Source organism: Oxyura jamaicensis, chromosome Z (genome assembly GCF_011077185.1).
Source record: "Oxyura jamaicensis isolate SHBP4307 breed ruddy duck chromosome Z, BPBGC_Ojam_1.0, whole genome shotgun sequence".
Lineage (NCBI taxonomy): Eukaryota > Metazoa > Chordata > Aves > Anseriformes > Anatidae > Oxyura > Oxyura jamaicensis.
In genome coordinates this window covers 16,166,210-16,191,491 of record NC_048926.1, presented here as the reverse complement: position 1 = coordinate 16,191,491, position 25,282 = coordinate 16,166,210, and the positions used below count along the sequence as shown (strand labels likewise).

General features: G+C 35.2%; 1 protein-coding gene across 1 annotated transcript in view; it reads left to right on the top strand.

The window, feature by feature from the left end:
- The window catches only part of HCN1 (hyperpolarization activated cyclic nucleotide gated potassium channel 1), a 195,327-nt gene that overhangs the window by 115,227 nt on the left and 54,818 nt on the right, over positions 1-25,282 (top strand). Inside the window, exon 4 of the mRNA XM_035310079.1 lies at positions 20,659-20,877. Within this exon, the coding sequence (XP_035165970.1) occupies positions 20,659-20,877 (219 nt within the window). The remainder of the gene's footprint in view (positions 1-20,658; positions 20,878-25,282) is intronic.

Sequence of the window (25,282 nt, the reverse complement as noted above, 5' to 3'; positions counted from 1 at the left end):
AGACCAAACAGATTTATCATACTTCATAGTCAGAGCCAGTAGTTCCTTAGAAAATTTGGAGTAAAACTTTCAACAGAGTCCGTGGGAGACACAAAAACAAAAAGCTGCACAGATCCTCTCCTATAATCAGTCTGTAAACCCCCCAATTCTTCATTTTGTATTTGCTTTTTCCTGAAGTGAATTACAAAACAAAACAAACAAACAAATAAACAAAACACAAACAAAAACAAAAACAAACGAACAAAAAATTATGTGGAAGTCCCAGATGATGAGCAGTTATGGCCAGGTTTTATATGGGACAGAGTTTCTAAGCAATCAGACATAAGAGATGACATTTTTGCCATCTGGCCATCTGGCCATTTAAACATGACATACCTGCAATAAAAATTCCCTTGCAGTAAATGAGTTTTTGTTTTATTGAAAGTTTGCTCTTGCTTTTCCTATCACCTATGGCAAAATCTGAAAGGCATGTTAATCCTTGAGTAACAGTGTTTGAAGGTCCATAACCTCTGTTTGCTTGTCTATATTTGCAATAATCAGATGTGTGGTTACCTTTAAGCAAGGTAGTTACATGAGATTGCCAGATTTTTCATGTATAAAGTTGCTTTAGTCAAATCTATCAGAGAAGTATAGAATTTAACTTGAAGGCTGAGTGTTTTAAAAGCCAAAAGTAACTGTAAAGTTTCTGGAAAGGGCCTGTTTTGCTGGCATTTCTCATGGCAGTCAGCCAAGTTAGCTCAGCAAGAATGCTTCAGGTACACTGGTTTCCTTGTTTTGGCATCTTCTTCTTCTCCATCCTTGCTATTGAATTGCTTTAAACTTGGTTTTCTCTTTTTATGTTTTAGATTTGGAGAAGAGGGATTTTGCATTAAATTAACTTGTGTTGTATCATTTGCTCAGGGGCAAGGAAAATCAGAAGTTAAACTTCAGATCCTCATCTCTGGCAGTATTACCATTGAAGTGAAAAGAATTTGGAAATTTCTTCTTTAGAGTCTGTATGTCCTTCCCATTACAAAATGAATGGTTTAAATGAATGCTTAATAGGGAAATTCATAAATGCAGGAAATGGTCACGAATTCTAATACTCTGAGAATTATGCTAACCTATATATATAATATACACAAAAACTATTTGATATACACAAAAACTATTCAGTAATAACACATAGAACTAATTATCAGCTTTTCTTATTAATTAACACCATATCTTATTAATTAACACCATTTTCAATTATTTAGTTTTCAGAAATACTTCATTAAGATCTCTGTTTTACTTAGTGGAGTTTAAGGACTAGATTGCAGTCACACAGTTTTCTTCTTTTTGATAATGCATCAGTTTATTACCTTCAGCCCTGTGGTTAGCCATTAGGAGAGATAATCTTCTCATGACTTTTTTTCTGCATTTGATCATTATGTGGTAATTATGATTTAGTGCTTCACAAATATTTTGAGTAACTTTTTATTATGTGTCAAGATGTGGAGCCATGTTCAAAGCACAGATTCCTCTGACTTCATTTGCAGTGACAAGTAATAAATACATATATAAATCAAATCCCATGATCTTAAATTGGGTGCCTAGTAAACATGGAACATATGGGAATCATCTTGTTACTGGAGGCACTTAGGATCTCATGAGGTATAATACTACACTAAAGTATTTTGTAGTTATATATTTATGTATGTTTATTGATTTAGTTATAGCAAATGCTTCTAGGAACAGTTAAAAGATTGAAATTACTGTTCTAAGATCGACTCTGATTAAAATATTAATGAAGTAGGAACTGCCCAATTCAGATAAATGCTTTATTTACAATACAATTTGGAAATACGGTAGTACTAATAGTAATATTATGTAATTAACATATTGACATTCTTAGGATTACGTTACCCATATTTTGGGAATGTATATTGAATAATAGTACTCTTCCAGGATGTGCTATTGTTCAATACTCAGTCATTGCTCTTACACACAGCCCTGACCCAGTTTTTGAGGTCAGCCCACTTCCTGCCATATCAAGATGATGGGATGATGCTACTGCTTGTGTCCTATGCCAGTGGGTGAAACAGGTCATAAAATCCAGTGTTGGGCCTACAAATATATTAGCTCAGGAGAATACATTAGTTAATGTTATTTGACTCTATCAGAAACTACAAAGGAAAATGTTGTAGACATGCAGAGCTAAATGACAAGGTATACTTAATGTAGACTGAAGCCATGTGTTAACTGCAGTACAGAAGTTTTACACCAAGCTAACGTACCAAAGAAATGGGGTAGCTGAGGACACTGTTGATTTAACTTAGTGTGCCACGATCAATGAAGAGGAAAACAAAACAAAATCTCATTTTTATAACAAAGACTGAGGCTTTAGGAAGATCACTTAGGTTTTGACATATGTTTTGTTTGTTTGTTTGTTTTTTAATGTTCTCTAATAGCTTAGGAGGTCACCCATCTTTGCTGGGTTAGAACACCCATACTAAAGGAAGTAATAACAACTTTTTGTTCTTACTTTCTTGCCTTGGTGCATTATCTATAATTTTGCTTATGTCTTTAGTACTTTTGGACTGTGTATTTTTGAAAGTAGATTTCTGATATTCTTACATTAAAGAAGTTTTCCTGTGCCTCATATTCATTTAAAATATTTTATTATTTCTATTTTGTTAATTGTCTTAGTTCCTGCTGACAGTGAATTGATTCTGAGTAATAAGCAAGTTACTGTGGTCCAACTGAGGATCTGCACTATATGCTTCAAAAGTTATTTCCATCATGGCTGCTGTTTCTTGACCCCAAAATTGTACTCATTTGTTCCACTACTTCCTTATTTTTTTTTTTTTTAATCTTCTCATTCAAGTTATATTTTCTTCATCTTTTCATCTTTCAAGTGGGGGTTTTTTTTTTTTTTTTTTTTTTTTTTTTTTTTTTTTTGTAGTAGAAATGCACTGGTTTACAATTTCAGATTCTGTGAAAGTGAAACCTCACTGGTTCGCTAACCTAAAATGACTTATGACTTACATTGATGGGTTCCCAACTTATCATTTTGAGCTCGTTGTACTAATAACATGAGCTAATTGAAAAGTAGAACCTTCAAATTTTGAAAATAAAGGTGCAAAATCATTTACAGGGTGGTTTAAAGCTTCATAAAAAATTAATACTAGTGCAAGTATGCATGTTATCCATGAATGCTTGGATTGCAACTGAGACAAAACTAAAAGTAGTCCTTCAGAAGAGGTTCCCCACGCACCTCCCCAGTCTTTGGAAATTGTTTAGCATTATGAACTCAAGTACTGTCACAGGTTCTTCTACTGTACTTTATTGTCACTGAAATACTTTAAACTCAATGTTGAGGTACTGATGGTAGTAATAGTTATTTTAGTAGATACTGAAATTCAGTGCTACAGAGCAAGGATCTAAATTAGAACCTATGTTTTTAAGTGCTAACAACGTGCTACTGATGTATTAACAGGTTCTAAAGAGGATGACTTCTGTAATGATTTAGTTGGCTACCTAATGTGCTTGTGTTTCATTCAGATAGAAAGCTGGTCTTTCTAATACAGGATAAGAATAATGAAACAGTTAGTTAAGATAAGCATGCAAAGTCAAATTGATGAATCTAATAGATACCAACTTATTTCCACAATTTTTCTTCATTGTCATGAAAGCTAGTAGGAAGTTATCCAGATTTGGGTTGAAGGAGGGATTACCCATTTATCAAGATTTAAGTCCCATGTTTTCCCCTATGACAATCAGCCCAGCTCATGAGTGTTAATTCTGTAGTATATTGTAATGGGATTTGTGATAAATTGTGTATTAGGAAATATTTTATTGAAGCCTTCATTTTGAAAAAATACAAGAAACAGTACGCAATAAGGTTAACTTTATTGTTGCATTTGGTAGACATTCTAGGGAAAAATAATAAACATCATAATGTATGCCTTAGCCATTTCTTTTTTTCTTAAAAATAATAATAATAATAAAAATGAACTAAAGCAGAAATTTAAGTTGGACTTGTCATATTTTAGAACCTTGTACCTGACGTGTGCCAGAATAAATATTCAGTCAGAATTATATGCACCTTGTGTCAAATGCAGCTTCTGTGTTGTAAAAGAGTCCACTCCCTTTGTTTCAGGCTGGCTGGATCAGGCTGTTTTGCTTTGTCTGTATAAATTTGACAATAAGTGTTTGCTTCCATGTGGTAGTATTCCAGGTTGAACAAACATATAATTGTGGAAAGGTTATTCTGAAGTAGCTCTTCACGGGTTTCTGGAATATCCAAACACTGAACACTTGGAATATCTATGCCAGAGAAAGTTTCCCAGAATAAATCCAGATGTAGATAAAACCAGATGAATACCATTTATATACGTCTGCTCTTCAGCATTTTTTTTTCCATGTAAATCTATGTTAATATGCACACTGTAACTTCTTGATCTGTGTGTTTTAAGATCATGTAAATATAATTGGTTTTGCGCAAACTGTATATTATTGCCAAGGGGTCATTTTCAGATGTATTACAATCAGGTTTTTTCAAGAGTACTAACTGCTGCTTCTAACTGAGCATTTTTGCCATATCAGATTTAAACTTTCTATACATGACTATTCAGCACTTGACTCATTCTGATAACAAAAGTACATCTGGACAGAAGTCCCCACTGAGATGCAATTAGAGAGAAATAAAAATTGGCCACCTGAAATTGTGGCATTTAGAAAGCCTACATTTTACCTTATTTAGAAAAGTCAAACTGTTCTAATGTTCTAACTCAAGTAATTCTGAACTAAAGCACTTTCATGCATCAGACACTTGAGATTTTGTCACTTGTCCACATACCACTTTTTATATTTTTGTAATTTATTTTTGTAATTTACAGTTTTTTTTTTTCTTTTTTTTTTTCTTTTTTTCCTCTCTTGTGTATGAGGAACAGCAATCTTAGTATTAAAAAATTGCTGAGTATCTGTTTTAAGGAACTAATATAAAACTGCCAGAAAATATTATTGAAATTACCTTGGTATCTTCTTTCTCTTTTGAATGGCTGGATTTTGTTTTAAAAGTTTATGACCATCTCATGTGTATAGTATTGGAGCAGAGAGATGGGTACTGTCAGTTCTACTTCATTATCACAATTTTACCTAAGTTTCACAATACTTCTAATACAGTACTGTCAGATAAATGCTTTGAAGCAATCTCCTTGGTAAACATCAAGCTAAGATATTCTTTGTCATTTGAATGAGACAAGAAAATTGTTTCCATGTTCTTCACAGATGACTCATGTACCTTTTCCAGTTCATCTCATGTATCATTTGAATCTAAGATGCCTTAATCTGTAATAAAGTAAGAGAATGTAATTTATGTATTCAATTTCCATAAAATATTTTTGTCATTTTTCAGTATTTTTGAGCAAAATCACATTATGGTGTATTATTTCATCTTTTGTATTTGGGGGACAATGAAGTTAGCTTGTGTTTGAGGGTAGCCTAACACTTTGACAGTAGTATATATTATCAAAAATGTATTATGTAGATTGATATAGGCAGAAAGAACTTTGCATGATACTTTTTCAACAGCTTTCTATTTGGAAGTGTTATTTCTGAGCAGAGTCTATTCAGACTAGTAGTTTAGTTTTACAGAAAGTGGCTGAGTAGTGGTCAGGAGTAAAGACACTCACCAATTTTTCATCATCCTTGGCAGTAATCCCCAATATCTCCCTGTTTATACCTAAAGGTAAAAATAGAAAAGTTAGATAGTAAAAATAGGAAAGTTATGCCAAATTTAAATTCCATTAAATATTGCTAAAACACTGACAGAGTCTGGGAGTTTGTGATGTAATTTGAACAGCCTTTTCCAGATGTTCAGAAATAAATTTTATAGTGTATGATGGAAATCTTCAGTGAGAATGAAATACAAGTTTAAGTCAGATTCATAAGAAGAGAAGATCACACTGAAATAGTTCACTCATTGGCAATAAGCACAAATGCTAGATTTTCTCTAGGAAAGAATGGATTTGGCTCAAGAATTTTTGGACCTATTTAAGCATCTCTTTGTAAGCTCTCATAACCCACACAGTTCACCTACTGTCTTTCTGTCCCTTACCCTCTGTATATTAACCACAGATACAGCACATAATATGTTAAAAGTACTTTTACTTGTTTTTCTCTAATATTGATTACTGTGGTTTTACCACTGCAACAATACCTTCCTGCTGCTACAACTAACTGAAGCAGTGAAAGACATTCTGACAGACATGAGTTTATGAATATGCATGGATGAGGTCCCCTTAGGCTTTTGTAATCAGTATCTTTGCAAACCAGCTGTTTATAGAAAGGATAACATATAAATGCTGACGAGGAATTGCATCCTGGATATGGCATGTCTTCAGATATAACAGTGTAACTGCTCATAACAATATATTTTTGCAGATCAGTAAAATATGCTAATCCTAAACCGCATTAGTTGAATGGAGAAGGCAAAACAATTTAAAAAAAAAAAAAAAAAAAAAGAAAAGAAAAAGTGGGATGTTTTAATAGAAATACAATAACTGAAAAGTTTTTTTTTTATTATTTATTTTTTAAACTATGACCCAGCACACCAATCTCAACATCATTTGAGGAAATTCAAAGTTGATATGTTCTTGAGGTACAAAGATGATGTGAATAGAAGTTGAAGGATTTCTCTGGTGTATCAAAACTTGCTGTCTTCCTACTTTTAAAATTCCTCTAATGTAATTCCTTGCATAGACTGGTTTTGTTCCTTAATTCTAAAGGTTGGATCTGAAAAACAGAATCATACATATATATAGAATTGTGTTCTTTGCATCTGGGTGTTTCCAGCTGGTGTTTATATTATATTTCTAAGGAAGACTTGCATGTTAGCTTCAAGAAATTCACAAAAAGTCTGTGCTGAAACTCAAAAGTAGTCTTAAGTAGTCTTTTTTTTTTTTTTTTTTTTTTTTTTTTTTTTCCCAGCGCTGCAATCACTAATGCACCTATCAGTTTTTTTAATTACAAAGAACAGAAATAAAATTTGTCCTCTTAAAAATTAGTAAAAAGGAACTTCAAGTGTAAAGTTCAGAAGGAGAAAAAAAAAATGTTTTATGAAATTAAATTCAATTTAATTCCATTTTAAAACTAACTTCAGTGAAATAAGAACCTCAGTCTTTGTAAGACTTTGGTTGGAATTATGCAACTGTTTCTGTATGAAGGTAAGCCAAAACTTGTCTGTATCTATGCACTTGGAGCGTGCAGAACATGCTGCAGTAGAAATAAATTATTGCTTATCACTATTAATACCTTGTGCCATACATAATGCTTTTATTTTTCTGAGAGGGATGTGGCTGCCTATATTTATTAACATAAATATTAAAATCAAATATTGACATGGTATTGGGGTCAAGACAATCTGAGCTGAATTTCTCCTAAGTGAATTTTTTGATTATTTTGTTTCAATGGAATAAGAGTAATAAAGACTTAATTTGATCAAAATGTACAATAGATATGCAGACTGTGATCAGGTTTTTCAGATAAAGATTTTTTTCAGATTTAGCAGGTGTCCAGCAAATATAAAGTTTCCAGTTAAGAAATGTTTCCAGTCATGTGTAAGTGTTTAAGTTATTTCCAATTTAACATCCTTCTCAACCTTTTTAGGCAGAGTAAATGCCATGCCTTCAAGATGCGAATACTGTGACCCAAGTCCAAGAACTCTTGTAGTGTACTGTATGCTGTGTAATGCTATAATCCCTATAATGGAGCAATTTTAAAGTTTGTGTTTTGAGCCTTTTTGTGTTCTCATTAGATGTCATTTTTGTCTTGCTTCTGTTTGTGGTTTATTATACCATCTGATTATAATATGCTTATATTAAAGCCACTGTGCTAGAACTGAATTCACATAGACAAATTTCCAGCCACCCCCACAGAGCCTGCCCAACATCTCTGAGCCATTACCCATACTGGCAAACTTGATTACCAATCCAAATGTCAGCTTCAATTTTAAGAGCAAAAATAAAGCTTATAAAATAAAATCTATTGAGAGAGAGGAGTGTTTTGAGGAATTTTAATTTCTCCACTGGGTAGGAGCAAGGAGTAGATGTGGGACAACAGGTGCTTTTAGCTGAATAGGTTCCTGATACAGTTGGTTGAGAGAGAAAAAATCTCCCCTGGAGGTGATAAACACCATCTGCATTAACCTCCTTCTCTGAATCACCATCTATAGGTGTCTAATTTTATTTGCTGTTTAGGGAGCCTAGACAGACTCAACAACTGACTTAGCCATTGATGTTACGTAACCAAAATCAGATAATGTTAAATTTTATTATGCTTTCTTCAGTTACTGTTCATTCTCTCTAGCAAGATTCAGGACAAATTGGACCACAGGTCACTGTAGATACCTGCATATAAATAACAGTCAATGAAATGCACCATTATTAAGCCTGTTTACAGAATCACAGAATCATCTTGGAAGAGACCTCTAAGATCACCAAGTCCAACCTCCGACGTATCACTAACAACTCCTCCACTAAACCATATCACTAAGCATCTAAACATCTTAGAGACCTCCAGGGATGGTGACTTCCCTTGGCAGCCTATTCATCATCCATTGCTCAGGATCATGGTGTTCTTCCTGTTCTTCTCTCCGTCAAACATTAATCACAATGTCCCATGACTGACCTCTTCCCAGGGTTTCTCCTTTGGGCTGGATCATCTGCTTCATTGTTACCCATCTGAGTCAGAGCATTTTCATCCTCAGAGCAGATGTCTCGGGAAGATCAAACTAAAGCAAGCACAGAGCAGGGAGTTTCCCTTAGCATCTTACTAGCTTTCAGAAATTTGCAGCTAAGAGACTTCTGGAGCCAGAACTGGTATTTAACAGCCATCAATGTGTATTTCTTCTGATTTAACCAAGTGCTTCACTGTTAGGCCAGAAGTGGGGGCACAGTGTCATCATGTTGTGACTTGCTATGCTGTGGTTTCAGAGCATGCCTCACTGACCACAGTTTGGAGTCCCTCCTGCTGTGTCCTGTACTGGGAATGAGTTTACCAGAGAGTGCCCAAAAGTGCTTGCATGAGCATGGCCTGCCAGCTCTATGGAGATACAATAGCCACACTCCCTCCCCAGGGTATGATTTCTCATGTCTTAAAGTGAGCTCTTAAAGTGAGCTGAGAGGCAGCTATAGAGCTGTACCTTGAAACAGAAAAAAGAAGCTACCCAGACATTGGACAGAGTGAAAAGGAAATACAGCTATCTTCAGAATTTCATTCACTGCACTGGGTGTTCAAACTCTAAAGTTTATGAGTTTTGCTCTTCAGTGTTGTGACAGGGAAGGCAAAGGAGAATGAACATCAGTTTTGTTTACTTATTAAGGCTCTCAGTAGATTTCAGGTCATGATTGTCTCAGAAAACAGACAAAATCTGTTTTTAGAGGCAGGACTGGGGCATGGAAACTCAGCACATCTTAGGCGAATGCTATGAGGTCACTTGGGTGTTCTAAGTCCTTCCGGTGCTATGGAAGACTATGGAAGAGAATGTTCTGCTTCCTTCTCCCTCAAAGTATGAATACGTTGGTACGTTCCCACTTGTAGAGGAAATAAATTAATTTTTAATGAGTCACTCAGATTTTATTTATTTATTTATTTATTTATTATCCATAGACGTAATTTTGTGCGTTGGTTATAGGCTTTTAAATCTTTTTTTTTTTTTATTTATTTTTATTTTTTAGTTATTTTATTACTTTAAAAACCTTGCAAACACCAGTAAACACCTGCAGTTTTAGGGTATTTGAATTTAAGAACAGGTCATCATTGAAACTCATCAGAGTTCTCAGAAAAAGAAAGAATTTATGATAAAAGCTATAGACTAAGGAGAAAAATATTTGAATTCCCACATGAGGAACTGAATTCCTTGCCATGGAAAAGCTATTCTTCAAAGCACTGGAACTCCTGAATCCTAGTACCAACTCTTATGCTGAATTTCAGAATGAAATAAGCATTGATTCACCTTGATTAATTTTTAAGCGGATTAAAACACTCAGGCCGCATGTAGACACATTTGCCTTTCGGAGTAGATTATATTAGTATCTTTCATTCTACTGTAATCTGCAATTATATATACATATATATATATATAATTTTTCTAAGGTCACATTCCTTAAATACAAAGGGAAAATATTTTGCTAGAGCATGCAAGTATACAGAACAAGAATTAAAGTATTTCTAGGGAAATCAGACTGAGTATTTTGAAATGTTAGTGAGAAAGCATTTTGATGTTATGATTTTATGCCTGTCTATCTCCCTTTAATTTATATATCAAGTTTCCCTATCCTTTTCTAAGAATAGCTTTGTCTGATACTTACTAAGTTAGTTATTTTTTTTTTTTCACTGTTTTCACACAGCTTCAAAATCTCTGATTCAAAAAGAATGGTAATAGCACTCAGAATATTAAATATCCACTACCAAAAACCATTTTATTTTCATTTGTCATTTTATTTGGGATCAGATGCTTCACATAATTTGCTGTCTAGTCTGAGTTGTTCACAGAACGCAGACATGCAGTTCCTTCTGCAGAGTTCCCTTTTCTGAATTAGTTGCGAATACTGTCTACGACAATGGTGATTCTACTTAACAGTTTTTTAGTAAAGCAGTATACTGTCACAAGTCAGGTTTGTATCACTTCACTCCTTCAGCTGTCTCCTATAACGGTGCTATATTAAGCTCACATTATCATCCGTCTGTTCTTGACTATCAGATAACTACTGTAGAGAATCCAAAGCTTTTCTTGGTGGTTGCATTATAAAAGCATTTCATAAATCATTTGAATTGGTGCTCGAGGCTTGTTAAGTAAACATTGCATCATATCCATCTTTCACCAACTGAAAAGAGCAGAAAAAGAGCTATGGTGTCTTTACCCAGTCTGAATTTTTAAGTCTCCTCAGCAGTTTTATTTCACGAACTTCAATTTGTCATTGGAAAAGGTTTCTTGTAGTATTTATATATTTTCTCATTATTGTTTTGACCTTTCTTTTTCTTCTAATGGTAAAGAGAGACCTGCTTTGCCCTGTTAAATTATATCTAATAGAAACCTGTAGATGTACTTTGTTGTAGTCACTTATGGTGGCTACATAATACCTACTCTGTATTTACTGTAACTGCAACATATTGTTCCCTTGCTGGACACTGTGTATCTGTTCCAGTCAGTCCCTTGCTTAAATTGATGAAACAAAGTTCATTTTAGGATCAAAAAAATAGTATTACTTCATCAAACTTTGAATGTGCTGTGAGAGAGCAGAACAAAAGCCAAAGCTCATTGTCAGATTATTGGAAAATTTCAAAAATTAAAAAAAAAAAAAAAAAATCTCAAAGAGCAAAATTCAGCATGGAATAGCATGAAAACAAACATCTTCAGATAAGATTAAAAAAAAATATATAAAAGATTTTTAGCTGTTTTAGCTGTTTTAGAAAATAAAATTAATTCAAAGGAGGGAAGAGAAAATTCAGTAGTTGCTACTGAAATTCATAGAATCATTAAGGTTGGAAAAGACCTTCAAGGTCATCCGGTCCAACCGTCCCCCTACCACCAGCATTACCCACTAAACCATGTCCCTAAGCAGCACGTCCAACCTTTCCTTGAACACCTCCAGGGACGGTGACTCTACCACCTCCCTGGGCAACCCGTTCCAGTGCCTGTCTGCTCTTTCTGAGAAGAAATGTCTCCTAATTTCCAACCTGAACCTCCCTTGGTGCAACTTGAGGCCATTCCCTCTAGTACCATCACTAGTTACCTGTGAGAAGAGGCTGACCCCCAGCTCCCCATACCTTCCTTTCAGGTAGCTGTAGAGAGCAGTAAGGTCTACCCTGAGGCTCCTCTTCTCCAGACTGAACAACCCCAGTTCCCTCAGCTGTTCCTCACAGGACTTGTGTTCCAGGCCCTTCACCAGCTTTGTAACCCTCTGGCCACGTTCCAGGGCCTCAATGTCTTTCTTGTAGTGAGGGGCCCAAAACTGAACACAGTACTCAAGGTGCGGCCTCACCAGAGCAGAGTACAGGGGGACAATCACCTCCCGGGTCCTGCTGGCTACACTGTTCCTGATACAAGCCAGGATGCTGTTGGCCTTCTTGGCCACCTGGGCACACTGCTGGCTCATGGTCATATTAGCATCAGTCAGCACTCCCAGAGCCTTTTTCTCTGTGCATCTTTTGAGCCACTCTCCCCCAGGCCTGTAGCACTGCATCAGGTTGTTGTGACCAAAGTGCAGGACCTGTCACTTCGCCATGTTGAACCTCATCCCATTGGCCTCTGACACTACCTAAAATTATGCCACCTAAAAAGTTTGAAAACGACTGTATACAAAAACAGCCACAACCAATAGGGAAGGTCTAGAGCAGATGTCTACCTTGCAGAAGTTGTTCATGTTTTGCATGAGTACTTAAAGAAGCTGAAACACAAACTTTTCAAAAAATCTAAGTCTCTGCACTGCATTCTGAACTCTATTTCTATGCAGAACAGCCACAGGTGGGGTAGCAGTTACATTTTGGGAAATTCTTTCTCTTGTATTTGTCTCTAAGTTTATCTCTGATTCGTTGGAGCTCTATAAATACTGGTAGATACATGTCCAGGTCTATTTTTGACTTCTGAGTAACCAAGACAAGATGGCCACAAGATGGCTGTGTGGAAGAGTTGTTAATTGTCCCCAGCCAAAACCCACCAGCTTCTGAAAAATTACAAGTACACCTAGTCAGATTCCATGGTGGGAGAATCTTTCATAGCACTGTTACCTTTTCATGTGGGAAAAACAGGCATAGTCTTTTAACGTTTTGTAAATTTTAACATTTTGAACTTTGTAAAATATTGGGTACATATTCTTTAAAAATTCTTGTTAAAATAACTTGAATGAGATATTTGGAATGAGAGATTATTTAAAATGGAATTAATACATTAAGAACTTTCTTCAGTCTTTTGGGTTCAGTTAGGATATCATAGTGACCAGATAAAAGGACTAATCAGAGTGGGCTGACAAACAGGTAAAAGACTAGAAAAAATATTTTTAAGGTTTAATTTTGTGACTTAATGTGTATATAGCTGTAAAAATTTATGATTATATCTCTGATTAGATGCAAATTCTCAGCACTAAGAGCAGCACTGAGCAATATACAGGGAAGCCTGCCTTATGAGCTTTTAAACAAATACGTCTTATGTGAAGCATCCTTTTGAATGCAATTGCCCTATGCATATAAACAGAGTAACTCAAATATATGTGCAAGACCAAGCTGTGTGCTTAAGACAAATTTTTGCACTTCTGTTTCTTTTAGTAAATTGCTATGCTGATTCCACTAAGAAAATAATGAATCCTTAACACAAAAAGGTAATCACAGGGGGATATTCTTGCAGCTTTTTTAATGGGGAAGGTATTAGCAGATAAATAATCAGTTATTGCTTCCATGTCAAGAAAAATAATCAAAACAAAAACAAAGATCTGTTACACTGCTGTGTTTTTGTTTGATGGCTAGTTCCAAAGACATAGCACCAAACCATGAATAACCTGTAATGACAGTAGTCACATAACAACTTTGAACAGAGTAAATATATAATATTTAGTCATTGCTCCTCCAGTCAAACCTATTTTCCCATGAAATGCAATACCAAACACTTTTTATTATTTTTTTTTCTGCCCATATTGGTCTTGAAACCATATGCTGAGTCATTTGCACCATCTGTTATCTGTGCACGTATCAGCAGAGAGAAATGCTGAGAAGATTCTGAAGACATCTGTTTATTCCACTGAGCTTACCAATTCATTTTTTTTTCTCCTTATATCATATATATATGTACAAATTTCCTAAAATATACTCATCTTCCTGGCACTTCTTAAGATTTTTAGAATAACAGCAAAATTTTTAATCTTCCAAATCTGATACTACCTTGCTTTTCTTTACTAGCTTTAGGAATCAACAAGAGAGTCATAGCAGTAACAGCTGTGATAAGAAGTATACATTTTACATGTCAGTGCATTCACCATTACATGACTTTTGAGAAAATTAGCATTGCAAAACTTTTCCACTGCACACCTCTGTTATTGGTTGTGGTATTCAAACAACATTTTTGAAATTTGAAATGGTGAGACAGTAGTTTGCTGTAATTTGATATCTGAGATTTTAACCAAACTGTTCAAGCCAGATGCAGTAAATTATGCAACTGACTGATGGACAACTATGAATGCTATGTATTCATACTAAAAGGTATAGATGGATATATCTGACAGTTTTTATTTAAGGGCCCAATTCTAGTGTGATGTCTGAATTACAGGAATATAACTTAGTTGACACAGGTAAATTACTGCCAATGGACATAGCTTGTATTCTGAAATATGAGGGCAGATCCAGAATTTGAAGATGTGTAGATGACAAATTAAGAGCATGAGAAACTTTAGAAGTCAATAAGGCTTTTTTCGAAAGTTCTCTGTAACAGGTTTTGGCCAATAAATTTAGATGACACGGGATTCGGTAAGAAACACTTGTCCATTTCTCTAGTTCTGTTTGAAATACTAATTAGAAGTGTCATAAACATGCAGGTATAGCCTTTTCTTAAGATGTCTTTTTGATTAGTTGAACGATGTTTTAAATAATTATTATATTTTAGTCTTTAAAAGGCTGTTAGAAATAAAAGCTTGCAGGTAAATATATAGAAATAAGTCACGGTAAGGTTATGTGAGATACAAGTATAGTTAAATAAAATTCCCCTTGGAAAAGATTGTATTTTTTATAGTAACTTGACAAGCAGCAGTTTATCTTCTCAAGATTTTAGGGTGGTGTTTCCTTGGGGCCACTGATACATTATTCTGTGTGCTGCCATGCTAGCAAGGATGTTTTATACTTTCTTCAACCTTTGAAGCCTATCCTGAATTTTACATTTGTTTTATGCAATTGATTTCTGTGACAATGTTAAAACTAGAGGGTTTATGTACTGTCTAGCTTCCTTCACTGCTACCAGGTAGACCTGCTATTGCTTGGAAGCGTGTTTATTTGGCCAGCTCCATGCCAGAGCATTTCTAACAAAGTTTCAGAGCTTTGAAACGCTTTCTAATACTTTATAATTTACTAGTATAGACACAGTCTGCATATTTCCTGTCACAATTTATATCTGTCTTTGCTCCTTCAGATATCACTTGCCTCCAGGAGAACCCAAAGGGAATGGTGGCCATGAATTAATGTCTATTACTGTCTACAAGGCAAGCTCTTTGGGTTATGGACAGGCTACTTTCCCATTCCTACTGTGGCTTTGGGAGGGACAATTAGAATTCTGAGTCCAATATTACTGTAGGAATCATTTCACTTAATGCCTAAGTCAATCTTTGCTCCACAGTTATAAAGCAAATTAGGATTGCAAATTAGGATTGGATTTCAGGAAAATATCCTATAATAAATATATCCTATAATAAATATCCTATAAAATTGGTTATTAGGAAAACATCCCCCTGCAAATGAGGTTGGGTATTAGGAAAAACTTATTTTCTGAAAGGGTTGTTAGTCACTGGAATAGGCTGCCCAGGGAAGTGGTTGAGTCACCATCCCTGGAGGTCTTTAAAAGACGTTTAGATGTAGTGCTTAGGGATATGGTTTAGTGGAAGATTTGTTAGCGTTAGGTCAGAGGTTGGACTCGGTGATCTTGAAGGTCTCTTCCAACCTAGACTATTCTGTGATTCTCTGAAATTGAGACACCTACAGTTTCTGTGATACACACAGTATCTGTGATGTGAAAGTAGAAAGGAACTGAATCAAAAATTTGGAAAACAGCACTGTCTGTGCAAGAGTCTACTTGTTATGAGATTTCTAAAGCAATTTATATCTCAATGCAAGGGTATAGCTGAGGGAAGATAAGCTATGCCTAAGGGAATTACTACAATGTGGGCATGGAATTGATTTGTCTGATGACAACAAAATCTCCTCATGAAAATCTCCATAGTTTCCAGTAAAATAGAAACCCTTTTTTAATCCACTGAGTAAAATAATTTGCCTTTTATTTTTGTCCCTTAGAAGATGCCACATGGCCTTTCTTACAAGCTGAAAAACTAATATTATAGAAAGATATCTGCAGCAGATTTGAAATTATGAGACAAAGGTGCAGGAAGAGGCTTGGAAACAGATCTTTAAAATCAGGAACGCTCGGTGGTGTATATATATTTTAGGATAACTGCTAAGTTAATGTATATACTTACAGAAATAATTGCAAATGATCAGTTATCATGGTTTCCACAAATGTGAAGATTTCCTAATGTTATCAGGCTAGATTATGTAATCAATCCTTGGATAACCAGCTTTGGTATTTTTCACAATTACAGTCTTTAATAGTTTTTCCAAATTAATGTCATTTAATTTAAAACATTTTAAACTGATTACTGCTAATCTGGAACCAGTGATCAGACCATTGTCAACTAAGAAATTAAATGCCATTTTTTATTGATTGGTTGAAGATTTTTTATTCCCTAATTTATTCATTAAGAACAAAATATTACCATTTAAGGAAACATTTAATTAGGGAAACATTTATTTAAAAGCTGAATTTGTAAACACTGGTCTATTTTCTAGGATAGGCTTTTATTAACCCAGAGATATTATCCGTGAATGTAAAAATTGTGTTATGATGTAAGTGCAAAAATGCTTGTTAATAAACATGCATGCAAGCTAGTAGCAGAGGAGTGGTCACTGTGATTTACTTTTGTACAGCGAAGAGCAGCAAGACTGAATCAGGTGGTGGAAAATTCCAAACTTCCACATTGAAACAGTTGTTCCTGCCAAACCCCAAGGTTATACAACACAAATGGAAAAATAGTGAAATAATTATTATTCATTTTTTATTTAGTAACTTTGGTATTAGCATTCATGATTTATATAATTTGACATTAGCACCAGTGTTCTTTTTAAGTGGTTTCTATATTTGGGATAAATTGGTGAACAACCTGAGTAATAGTACTGAAATTTGCACCCTCCGTAATGATATTTTTTCAGCAACATCTTTAAGAAAAAAAAACACATGGAAGCTAAAAAGACCACCATTTGAGACTGTTTCTCCAAGAGCTGACTGATTATTAAAAACCAACCAACCAACCAACCAACCAACCAAGCAAAAACATCAGCATGCATTTTCAACAACAAAATGTTCAGACAAATCCAAGTTGAATTTAAATCTTTTTTTTTTTTTTTTTTTTTTTTTTTTTTTTTTCCCAAACATTTTCACCAGGTGTTTTTCTTATTCTGCTAACCCCTTTTTACCCAGCTGAGGACCAGCTCCTCTGGACCATCCTGTGACAAATGTGCCTTGCCTATAACAAGGTCTATCACAATCTTATCAGTGATGTCCAATGCTAATTATTTAACAAAACGGCTGTTTGAGATGGTCTTGACTTATTATCTGGATTCAGATGAAATCATGACTGTTTGAATTGTATTGAATTGTATCCTACTTTGGCTGATGTATGTAGGTAGATATATATGGTTTATTTAGTTGCACATATTTAATTTATATTCTGTCACTGCAACTGCTTAATTCCTTCATGGTACTTCTCAAGTGGAATTTTATGTACTTTTCATTCAACCTCTTAATTATTTAGTAGAAGGCCCTACTTGTATTTTCCTTTTTGCTTCTCATTTCCATTTTATTATTTTTTTCTTAAAGACATTGGTATTTTACTTACCATTTTAATTAACATAATTTAAATGGAACTCAGTCAATAAATAAAATCAGCAAGCTTTAGGTTTAAATTAAAAACAATATGTAAAAATATAATTTTATTGGAAGAACTTTCATTGAGATTTATCACACCAAGATTATAATAGAAAAGATCAAGATCAAGATAGACAAGATCAATCAGCATTTGTTTTTACTTAATATTTATTATAGGTATGCTAAATGTACAGTTTAGGACCAGGATTTGCTGCATACGGCCTTGCAAGAACTGAGGTTCTGATCTTTAAGACTCTTTAATACTGTGTTTTAATAATGCTACATGTAGCCTTATTTATTATTATTATTATTATTATTTATTATTTATTTATTTATTTATTTCCAGCAAGTAGTTCATTTTCCTCAGTATAGCAGTATAGTCTATGTAAATCTATAACTGCTAAGGAGTTTGGTATGGCTCTTTTAAAAATAATGGTATCAAAAAAGATTGATACCAGCTGGAAGGAAAGCCCTTCAAAACGGGAGATGGAGAGGAAAGCACCTGCTCTTCTGAGCATTTGTTAAAGCCCCAAAACAAAAACAACAAAATCTGATTTCCTCATTATTCAGTGAAACCCATCAATGATCAACAATGTTACTCCTCTATTTTATTTATTTTATATTTTTTTAGTACAGACATTGAAAACCTGTTGCTTAACAGCACAAAAGTTTCATTTATAAAGAGAGAAGACTTCACAAATATGAAAACTTTTATCTTATATAGAGAAACAAGGGTAAAAATAGAGAAACCATCAATTTGTAAGTTATTATATTACTAAATATATGATACTTTTGTTATCTGCAGTCAAAGAACGGTTAACGTATTTCCTATTACCAGCTATTGTAGGTCATAGGGGCCTTAAAGCATTTGAAAATATGAAAAATAAGATCAGTCAGTAATCTTTGAATTTAAGATGTCAAGGGAACAAGCTGCTTATCTCTGAGAAAAAAGAATATTTCAGCAAAGCTTGTATGAGTGAAAGAGAGACTCAGATATTGATATTTCATAGGTAAGTTTTATATAGAAATTTTTACACTGATATAGACATTTGCTTGTTTACAGAATTATTATTTTTGGTCCTGTATGTTATACACAATACTGGATAACTGCCTAATCTTATTAATGTCATCTCTGTTCTTCCTTCTTCACTTCATTTCTGAAATTATTCTCAGTTTCTTGTGGTAAACACTGTGTTTTCTCATGTAGTCTGTGTGCCTCCAAGCACAATTTGTTTTCCTGGGCAATGGATGATCAACAGCTATAAAACAGTTCTTATTTCATTTCTTTGGCAAGGAAAACATAAAAATCTAACCAAGACTCCTCAGGCTTTTTGAACATGTTAAAGTGTCTGCTATTCTCTGGGAATGCCCCCTTTGGCTGTCTGTAATAATATATATATAATAATCTGTAAAGCTACAGATATTAAAAGCCTGTGAAGGAGCTGCTGGGTCCTTCTAATCTCCCAGAAAGAGTTGGAAGGGGTAGCTATGTATCAGAAGTACAGTACTCATGCAAATCTCATGAAGTTTCAACATGAAGTTCATGAAGTTCAAGTTTGTTCACCTGATCTGGGGCAATCCCAAATATAAATACAGGCTGAGTGATGAGTAGATGGAGAACATCCTTCAGGAGAAGAACTTCAGGGTACTGATTGTTGAAAAACTCAGTGTGATCTGGCAATGTGCATATGCAGCCCTGAAAGACACCTTTACCTTTGGCTGCATTAAAAGAAGCATGACCTTGAGGGACATTGAGGGAGGTGATTCTCCTCCTCTGCTCTGCACTTGTGACACCCCCACATAGAGTCCTGCATTCAGCTCTGGGGCCCCCAGCACAAGAAGGACATGGAAGTATTAGAACGAGACCAGAGGAGAGCCAGGAGGATGATCAGAGGGCTGGAGCACCTCATAAGAAGATAGGCTGAGGGAGCTGGGGTTCAGCCTGGAGAAGAGAAGGCTCCAGGGCACCTTAGAGCACCTAAAGGGGTCCTAGAGGAAAGCTGGGGAGGGACTCTTTGTCAGGGAGTGCAGTGATAGGAGAAGTAATGGTTTTAAAATGAAAGAGGGTAGGTTTTAATTAGATATAAGGAAGAAATTCCTTATTCAAGGGTGGTGAGGCATTGGAACATGCTGCTCACAGAAGTTGTGGATGCCCCATCCCCAGAGGTGCTCAGGACCAGGCTGGATGGGGCTTTGAGCAATCTGGTCCAGTGGGAGGTGTTCCTGTTGACAGCAGAGGTTTTGAAACCAGATGATCTTTAAAGTCTCTTCCAACCTTAATGATACCAACATTCCATTCTATGATTCTATGATTCTGTGACTCAGGAATTCATCTTTTTTGAGCCAAGTGGCTATGAACAGAGGTTTGCTATCTTTGCCAAATAAAGAGTTCTTTTGAATTGAGATATAAACAAAAACTATGGGCATAAAAAGGATAAACAGGCATAAAAGAAACACTTTTTATTTTATTTTATTTTATTTTATTTTATTTTTTTTTATCTCCTTAGGAAGCCAAACAGCTGATAAGATGAAATGTGTTTGTGTGTTAAAATCAGCAAATCTGAAAAGAAAGAAATGGGGCCCTAGGAGTATTTTCATATATACTAAAACAGAGTACCACCTTCTTGAGGTTGATAAGTCTTCATGATCTGATCTTTCTAAACCTTCTGCCATGGACTGTAAAATAAAATTAACCTTTAGTCTCCTTCTAATTAGGTTAACTCCCAAGTTTGAGAACATAATCATGTTTAAAATAGTCAAATGTATTTCACAGTACTGCCTGGCAGAATCTCTGACACTTTACCTAAAAATTAATTTAGAAGGAATATTTCTTCTTGTGCACAGAGGATACAGTACTAGACCACTGTTTCAGAGCCCATAATCAGTGATTCCACTATTCATGTACAAACATATTTTTAATTTCAGCTGCTTGCTGGCTCAGTCACCTGTCTCTTTTCTTGCAGAATGATTCCTGGGGAAAACAGTACTCATATGCACTCTTCAAAGCCATGAGCCATATGCTCTGCATTGGTTATGGAGCCCGTGCCCCTGTCAGCATGTCCGACCTCTGGATAACCATGTTGAGTATGATAGTGGGGGCTACCTGTTATGCCATGTTTGTTGGTCATGCTACTGCCCTCATTCAGTCTCTGGATTCTTCACGGCGACAATATCAAGAAAAGGTAACTCCTTTTTATGTATCTTAGTAAGTTTTGAAGTAGTTTAAAGAAATGTTTTAAATGTGGAAAAGGGCTTACAAGTTTACAAAAAATGATCTGGTATCTGAATCCTGCTGTGAAGGTTATTGAACACAAAGGAATTCAGGAAACAAAATGGGCTAACCATATTCCTGTACTACACCCTATCAGTACTTAGTCTAGATAACTTAAATGATGGCCTTGAGGTTGGTCATTTAGGTATGTCTATACAACTTCCTGTTACTCAACTGCAGTTTAGGGATAAACTTAGGGATAAACAAGTTTGTGCTATCTGTTTTGTCAGCATATTTTTTTAAATTACGGGTAGATAAAAATAGCTTATATTTCATTTAACTGAGACTCATGAAAAAGGCAAATCAGATCTCTAGCCACATGTTTTAGAGTTTTAATAAATATAATGTAATATCTACTTTTACTTCATGTATTGTTTATTCTTTTTCCTGGAATTCAAAATTTGGAAAAATCATAAGAGAGTGTGACTTATTTATATATTTTTTTATGTGCGTTGAAATGATAAAATAATTTTTTTATTAGTTTTACATAAGTATTAGGATTGTGTGTTTCTAGTCTCCATTGTTTCTTTTTTTTTAAGAGATACTGAAAATAATAGAATTACCACAAATTGCGAGGCAACATAGAATGATAACAGAGATGACAAAAGAGCTTGTTCTTAGGTCTGAGTAACATCATGTCTTTCTGCTGTAGTGCTGTAGCTAAAATGACATTTGATCCAAATAGTGGAAGGAGCGTTCTGGTCCTTCTTACACTGAAAGCAGCTAGAGGTGACAGATTTGCTGACATCACCTTATCTTCTTCATTCAGATCCTTCCAAAGCTCAGGGTATGCAAAACTAGAACAGACATAATTCATAATGGATGAAATAAACACAAGAAGGCAAGAGAGAGTTTTCATTACACCAAATATGTCAAGCACCATCTAAGAGCACCTGCTAAGAACTTGACCAGTGCCAAGCACTGCATGCTGAGAGAAATCAAAGTATGGTGAAGAAAATATTGCTCCACATGTTTATTATTGTGAGCCAAAGCCATAATTTATCAGAGGAAATTAACAGTGATTATTAGTTACCAAATGTAGAAGGTGGAAGATGAAATCATATACCAAGTATTGTTACCAAAAAAATAATAATGAGAAAAAAGCTACATTGTTACATTCTGGTCACTTTGAGGAACAAACTTCAGAGATTTTCTGCTGAAGTGAATGGAACAGTTCTCAGAAAAAAAACTGCCTCTCAGAGTGCATATGTAAATCGGAACTTGATTTCAATGACTGAAGTACCAAGGCATGTCAGAGGAGAAAGACATTCAAGCCACATATACTACACCTGTATTCTCTTTTCAATAAGAAAATCTTACAAATCATTCTGTCTGATGAAAGGACAGATTAAATCTATAGCATTTTAGCATTTTCCCTCCCCAGTCTTTGGTGTATGTTAGAGATGAATGCAGTAGTAAGCAGAAATCATATTTTAAGCAATAAATCCTTTGAAACTTTCTAAAATCTCTGAAGTCACCATATCAAAAAGATGTTTTCCTCTGATAAAGCCATTAAAATATCATAGGAAATAATAATAATAATAAAAATGTCTCCCTCAGTAAACTGAATGCTGTCCTAATCTTGAGAAGATATGTTAAATCATTATTACAGATATGAAAGATTTCTGAACTTGACATCAACTTCAAATACCCCAAAGGACATCTTCTAACCCTATATTCTGCTTTTATCTTATGGTCTGCTTTTATCTTATCTTAATTTATGGTCTTTTAGCAACTTCAGTAAAATCAGTCTAGTTCAAAGAGAAAAAAGGACCTAAAAGTGCTTTCTAGAGAGAAAAAGCAGTAATTGCATATAAAGATAATTTAAAAAGAACTTGCTAATTGGTGTTGGGTGTTGTTATATAGACAGCATCATGATTTGAAGTACAGATTTCTCATTTTTCGTTTTATTTTTAGGTATCCAAAGAAATGTTTACAAATGAATAACAGGGTTAGTACAGGAGAACAGCTTTAGATTGTGTGGCATCATGCCTTTCACCCACTTTAGGAGTCTGCCCCTCACCGCACCAATTTGGATATCTAAATTCTTGGTGAAGTGCATGGAGAGAGACACACCTGATGTGCACTTTAAAGAGCAGCAAGCTCTTGGGTTGGTTGGTGACAGCAGTGGCTAAGATGTACCTCCAATTTCCCCCTTCCTCTATGGGCTGCAGCACATACTCAAACACCTTGTGCCATGAGACATCTGAGCTCCTTCCTTCAAAAGCAGGGAAGAGGGACTTCCTTTCCTGCCTGAGGCAACCAGCAGAGCAGATGATGCTGACTCCCCTGCCCAAGCAGCAGCTGGAGCAGAGGACAGTGCGGGAAGGGTGAAGAAAGGTTGAGAGCTGACCTGTGCCTGAGCGCTTCAAGCAGAAGCGTGTCCCTGCTGCCCACTCCAGGCTTCTTGTGCTGGGATGAGGAGCAGCAGGTGGAAAGAAATGTGAAAAGGAGTGTCCTCACCTCACCTCAGCAGCTCAAAACACATTGCTTTGCAGAGAGGAATGGAAAATTTGTTGCACCAAGAGGTTGAAGGCAAATGGCTCTAACTCCCTGGGGAATAACATGCTTAGCTGCTCCACCTTTTCCAGTGGACATTTACAACTGGTTGTGAGAAAACCCACAAGCACTGCTGATAGCTGGGACAATAACTTTTCTCATAAAAACAACATAAATGCTGGGACAGAGAGTTGTGCTTCTTTCTCTGAGCAGTTACTGTAGTGTGCAGGGCTGAAAGCAATGAACTGGCTGTACCATGGAGTAGTTCAAGATTTGGTTACCCCTCAGCTGGTGATGCCATTTTCTTATGAGGAAAAGAAGGCATATTTTCCACTTTACCTAAGTGTTAAGCATGTTGTAGTTAAACTCAAGGTGGAATAAGGCTTATATCATGTTCTTAGTATGCTCATTAATAAAGCTAGGAGACTAAAGCTAGGAGAAAAATTCAGATTTCTGATGGACTTTAAGAAATGGTACTGATATTAGGTGGTGCAAACACATAGGACAGTAAGAGCTACAGCAAACAGAGGACCACATCAGTGTTTTACTGGGCTTGTACTAGCTGCTGGTATATGTTTAATTAAACTAAATATACACATACAATGAAAGTGGAAATACAATCTTTTTGTCAGCTTTTCTGACTGTCCTTGCTGGAGTCCACAGACAGATGAGGTAGTGAAACTGTTAACACAGAATTTCTGATACATACTATATATGCCATTCATGAATAAAAATCTTGGAATTTCTAGGCACCCAGTGGAACAGGAAGTACAGGGGTTTTACCATACAATTCTTGGGTCTGATCTGATCACCAAAGTTTCTCATGAAATACCGATCTGCAAGTTCAGTAGCTTTTCATGGTGCTCACATTTTATTTTATTTTTAATTACAAAAAAAAAAAAATATGCTTTAGTGATGCTGCTAGTGATTTTTAGAAAGCCTGAAAATAGGGTAACACAAAAATGTTCTGTGATTGGTCTCAGTTCCTTCTCTTTGCTTAACAATAGCACATTTTCACTTATACAGCATAATTTTAACAATAGGTCATGTCATGTTCAGATTGCAGGAGCAGATGAGCCATTTTGCAGATAAATCTTATCTTTTCTGTGCAGTTGTGCTACACTATACGTACCACCCCAGAAGAGTTACTTATTTTGGAGAAGGAGGAATGGTTCACTTCCTGCTGAGGTAACATCTACTCCCAAGAAAACAAACAAACAAACAAAAACTAAAGCGAAATCTTGTCACTGAATATCAGTCCATAGTGTGCAAGTTTTATAAAAACCTCATTAACTTGCAGTGATTTATATCCTATTTAGCCACAGAACAATATTTTATACAGTGAACCATTTCTGAAGTGTGTTATGAGTGAGCGGGTACAAGAGTTGCTAAAACTTTCTTACAGTCTCAGACCCTCAGGACCTATTATTGACTGTTTGAAAAGCATTATAGTCATCATAGCGTTGAGAAGAAGAAAATGTATTTTTTCTCTGAATATTTAGGAATAAATGAAAGTCATTTCTTAAGCCAGCATCTGTGGTTTAATTCTGGTAGTTACAAGTCTTGATTTTATTATTTTATTTCAAAGGCCGAGGGTCTTAGAACAGAGTCTGAAAGTCTTGACTTTTGGATTATTTCTGACTCATTTTATTGTCTTTTGCTGTTTTTGAAACCATCAGATGACAAGCTGCTAAACAGATATAGTATTCCTGTCTTCTGTGATCATTGCAGAAGGTGCTGAGATTTCTTAGTGTAGAGCAAGTTATTAAAAGATATTTAGTATAGCAGAGTTGCTAAATACTCTGAAAGAGAAGAAA